The sequence below is a fragment of the Oncorhynchus tshawytscha genome, linkage group LG26 (assembly GCF_018296145.1).
Source record: "Oncorhynchus tshawytscha isolate Ot180627B linkage group LG26, Otsh_v2.0, whole genome shotgun sequence".
NCBI lineage: Eukaryota > Metazoa > Chordata > Actinopteri > Salmoniformes > Salmonidae > Oncorhynchus > Oncorhynchus tshawytscha.
In genome coordinates this window covers 40286566-40291531 of record NC_056454.1, presented here as the reverse complement: position 1 = coordinate 40291531, position 4966 = coordinate 40286566, and the positions used below count along the sequence as shown (strand labels likewise).

Here is a 4966-nt window from a genome sequence, read left to right as displayed (position 1 = left end):
TTTTCATTTTTAATGAATTTGTAAAAATCTCAAAAAACATAATTCCACTTTGACATTATGGGGTATTGTGTGTTGGCCAGTGACAAAATAATCTCCATTGGATCAATTTTAAATGGAGGCTGTAACACAACAAAATGTGGAAGAAGTCAAGGGGTGTGAATACTTTCTGAAGGCTCTGTAGAATAGATAGTCCACACGTTGAGTTCTGTATTACACTGCCGGTTTCCAGTAAAAGCCTGCAACCTCAAACCACAAGAGAAGTCGCCTCGGAGCTGTGTTGTGTTGGGAAAGCTGTTACATCACAGCCCCAGAGTCCCTATCGGTCTCATGCCCGGACGTTTCTTCTTTCAAACTATATTCGAAAAATGTTTAAAGAATTACAGTGAAAACATGTTTTAACAATATTACATGTGTTTAAAATAAGTTATTTTGAAGCCTGGAAGGTTTGTGTATGCTTCCTGTTCGGCCACAGACTTCAACTGAGTGAAGGAAGTATGCTGCAGCATTTATATAGCCATCTAAAAATAGCTCACCTTTCACTGCCATGTATGACTAGAGTGACAGCTACACAAAGCCAATAGCGGCTCGCCATTCATTCTAACTCCTCCCTTTTACCTATTTTAGCGCCGCCTTAATTGGACGCCAGTGAGATCATCAAACCCTATTTACCTTATATGGTCACGCACGGAATTGATTGACAACAAACCACTCCCCCGTCCGAGTCGCTTGCTCGCTCCGCTCACTAGACAGCTAGCCCGAGCTACTCTCCCAGTCGCCTGATGAAGCTACTGCAGGCAGCGGAAAAACCAACCTGGAATTTATAGAGCGAATATTGCAATCTGGCAATGCGGAAATAGATGGACGTTTCATGTCACCGAGTTGGCATTGCACTCCTGGACTGAAGACCTGAGAGTTAGCGCCAGAGAAAAAAGGATTGCAATTCAGAGACATAATATTCAACTCTTCTTTTTCTATTGTTTATAGTGGTTCTTCGGTGTGTTATTTAGTTCCAGTGGTATATAGCGCCATACTTTCTGGTGCATGGACAGACGCACAGAGGAGGATCTGTTAACCCCTAACCATACAAAAGTGGGGTTGTATTTCTTCCGGTGGATCAAAGTAAATTACTTTCAAATCTTGCATCAACATGGACGTGTTGGCGAATTACAGTATTTTTCAGGAACTCCAACTCGTGCATGACACTGGCTATTTCTCTGCAATGCCTTCGCTGGAGGAGAACTGGCAGCAGGTGATATGCTGCTTTTTCTTTACATTACTGTATAACTGTCTTGACTTGTATTGTAGCAGCCTGGTATTTGTAAATCATCACTTATATGCTGCTGGTGCTCCGGAGCTCGAGCTGCGGCGCTCACATGTCTCCCCATGCAGCCTGTCATGAAAACATTCTCAAGTTGATCACACCAGCAGGCAGCACTGTGCAGAGGGAGACAGGCTGCTATGGACGCGTCTGTGACCATAATTCCACCCGTGTGCGCTATTTTCCAACCTCCGGTATACTATTTCGTTTTTCTAGCTCTTCTCTGGCTTTAACGGCTCTTGGTTGCATCTCGCTTGCCGATTGTAACAGTGTTTTGCTGCAATTAATGACAAGCCATGTCTTGTTGGAGACAAGTCTGCATTCTTCATGTTATTTGATTGTTTTATTGGTTATATAAATTGATCATAGCACCTTGATTGCATGGTAGGCTATAATAGTAGTATAATTTGGTTTTAAGCACAAGACGCTATTTGAATAACATTGTAACGGTTTGTATTTTCCGTGTTTTTTAGTGTATTGAATGCGGAGCGCCGTCTGTCATTCGCTCTGTTTGGTTTATTCCTAAAGGATGGCAACCAACCTGAGAGCTCCCACACAAAATTACACGTCTGTCAGGTGCGATTTGAGAAGGCGCGGGGCAATTTAGGCATAGAAGTAGGACTCGTAACTAATAACAAGAGACTTGTTCTTAAATCCACATCCGCATCTGTCAGATTACTTGGTGTTTTCAGCCTGTTGGTACGAGAACCAACTCCCGATTGCGATGCAGAATATATTATCAACAGCGAGCCGCGAGGGTCTTCGCGTGAGGGTGATAAGCAAGGCTGCATGGGGGAAGAGTGGGTGTTTGTGTGTGTGTGTGTGGTAACCTAGTGAACGCATACATACCACTAGTGCTTTTGGTTGGAAATCCACTCTCACCAGTGATCCGAATGGAGCATGCGATGTTGCTGGAAAGCTGGGGGAAATCCCCTGTATTTGTCTGTGTCATTGTGGCATGTCGCGCTCGACATGAAGGCAAACCACTCATTCATTAGAATGAAGTCATCCGCAGGGCTGGCAGTGGTACAGTGAGCACACACGGGCATGGCCAAGCAGGCAGACGTGCCAACGCTACTGCCAGTTACCACTTATCCCACTTCTGTGGGTGACTTACTGACACTAATTCACATGACTTGATCCTATTACTATTTGGTCGAGTGATGCTATTGGTTTACAGGAAAGGAGTGGTTGTGATATTACTGTGTAAGAAGAATAATAGGTGCGTCATTTCATGGAATGAGATCAGGTATCTGTCCTTTTTAAAGATGGAGACAGACTGGTGAGCTTTCGAGTGCTTGGCCGGAGTTACTGATTCGGTGCGCGTGGTGAGATGAGCGCGTATGAGTCCGCGCTGGAGCTCCACTCTGCTGTGCGCACGGCTGCACGTATCGGCTGGTCTCGTGTTGACGGGCTGTCTCCCCCAACTCATTGCAATTCCATGTGCTCAACTGCGGGAAAGGAATCGGCTGGTTATTTATCGCTAGTGTGTGAGCGTGAAAAGGATCCAGCAGACCCCCTGAGCCCCCCTAACACACACACACACACACACACACACACACACACACACACACACACACACACATGGTTGGCTGGCATGCGCTAATGGAAAACTGTGGTCTGGCAGGGCTCATCCCACCACTTTCATCAGTAATTGGCTGCTTGCTGTCAGAAAGACAGACAGACAGGCAGACGAGTCTACTCTGCTCCATCTATCATTCGCCCTCTTTGTTGTCTCATATAACCTGTTCTCTTTTTGTGTCCATTAGCAGCCTTGACACACACAGGGACTAGTGCCTTTTTGTCACAAGGCTGTTGTACATAAAATCTGTCCATGTGGTAACGTGTGTTTGATGTGTGTGTCCTGTGTGTTTGCCTAGCTGGCTCTGACACAATGGTGCCATGTTGTTTGGAATGGCTGTCAGGCCGGCCTACTGGCATGTTTGTGAGGACCTTGGGTTTGGGCAGAATATGGTTTGTGAGGACCTTGGGTCTGGGGTAACATGGTTTATGAGGACCTTGGGTCTGGGGGAACATAGTTTATGAGGACCTTGGGTCTGGGGGAACATGGTTTATGAGGACCTTGGGTCTGGGGGAACATGGTTTGTGAGGACCTCGGGCCTGGGGGGAATATTGTTTGTGAGGAACTTGGGTCTGGGGGTAATATTGTTTGTGAGGAACAGTACACTGAACCCAGAACTGCTCCAAGTCTTCCATTACACAGCAAAACCATGCCAAAAGAGAGAGGAATAGAGCGAGAGGAGGAGATAGAGATGAATAGAGAGAGAGAGAGAGAGAGAGAGGAGACAGAGAGGAGACAGAGAGGAGTAGAGAGAGAGGAGGAGATAGAGAGGAATAGAGAGAGAGGAGATAGAGAGAGGAATAGAGAGAGAGGAGATAGAGAGAGGAATAGAGAGAGAGGAGGAGATGGAGAGAGGAATAGAGAGAGAGGAGGAGATAGAGAGAGGAATAGAGAGAGAGAGGAGTAGAGAGAGAGAGGAAAAGAGAGAGAGGAGGAGATAGAGAGGAATGGAGAGAGAGGAGGAGATAGAGAGGAATGGAGAGAGAGGAGGAGATAGAGAGGAATGGAGAGAGAGGAGGAGATAGAGAGGAATGGAGAGAGAGGAGGAGATAGAGAGGAATGGAGAGAGAGGAGGAGATAGAGAGGAATAGAGAGAGAGGAGGAGATAGAGAGGAGGAGATATAGAGGGATAGAGAGATAGGAGGAGATAGAGAGATTAATAGAGAGAGAGTATGAGATAGAGATGAATAGAGAGAGAGAGGAGGAGATATAGAGAGGAATAGAGAGAGAGGAATAGAGAGAGAGGAGGAGAGAGAGAGGAGGAGACAGAGAGGGATGGAGAGAGAGGAGGAGATAGAGAGAGGGGGAGATAGAGAGATGAATAGAGAGTGAGGAGGAGATAGAGAGAGAGGAGGAGAGAGAAGAATATAGAGAGAGGAATAGAGAGAGCGGAAGAGAGAGAGGAAGAGAGAGATGAATAGAGAGAAAGGAGGAGAGAGAGGAATAAAGTGAGAGGAGGAGAGAGAGAGGAATAGAGAGAGAGGAGGAGATAGAGAGGAGGAGATATAGAGGGATAGAGAGATAGGAGGAGATAGAGAGATTAATAGAGAGAGAGTATGAGATAGAGATGAATAGAGAGAGAGAGGAGGAGATATAGAGAGGAATAGAGAGAGAGGAATAGAGAGAGAGGAGGAGAGAGAGAGGAGGAGACAGAGAGGGATGGAGAGAGAGGAGGAGATAGAGAGAGAGGAGGAGAGAGAAGAATATAGAGAGAGGAATAGAGAGAGAAGAGAGAGAGGAAGAGAGAGATGAATAGAGAGAAAGGAGGAGAGAGAGGAATAAAGTGAGAGGAGGAGAGAGAGAGGAATAGAGAGAGAGGAGGAGAGAAATAAATAGAGAGAGAGGAACAGAAAGAGAGGAGGAGAGAAATAAATAGAGAGAAAGGAGAAGTGAGAGAGGAACACAGATAGAGGAATAGAGAGAGAGGAATAGAGAGAGAGGAATAGAGAGAGTGGAGGAGAGAGAAAAATAGAGCGAGAGGAATAGAGAGAGAGGAGAGAGAGAAAGAGAGAGAGGAATAGAGACAGAGGAGGAGAGAGAGGAATAGAGAGAGAGGAGGAGAGAGA

General features: G+C 46.0%; 1 protein-coding gene across 1 annotated transcript in view; it reads left to right on the top strand.

Moving 5' to 3' along the window:
* The first annotated feature begins 743 nt into the window (after positions 1–743).
* The window catches only part of LOC112257079 (Krueppel-like factor 7), a 132990-nt gene continuing 128767 nt past the window's right edge, over positions 744–4966 (top strand). Inside the window, exon 1 of the mRNA XM_042306638.1 lies at positions 744–1249. Within this exon, the coding sequence (XP_042162572.1) occupies positions 1148–1249 (102 nt within the window). The 5' untranslated portion in view covers positions 744–1147. The remainder of the gene's footprint in view (positions 1250–4966) is intronic.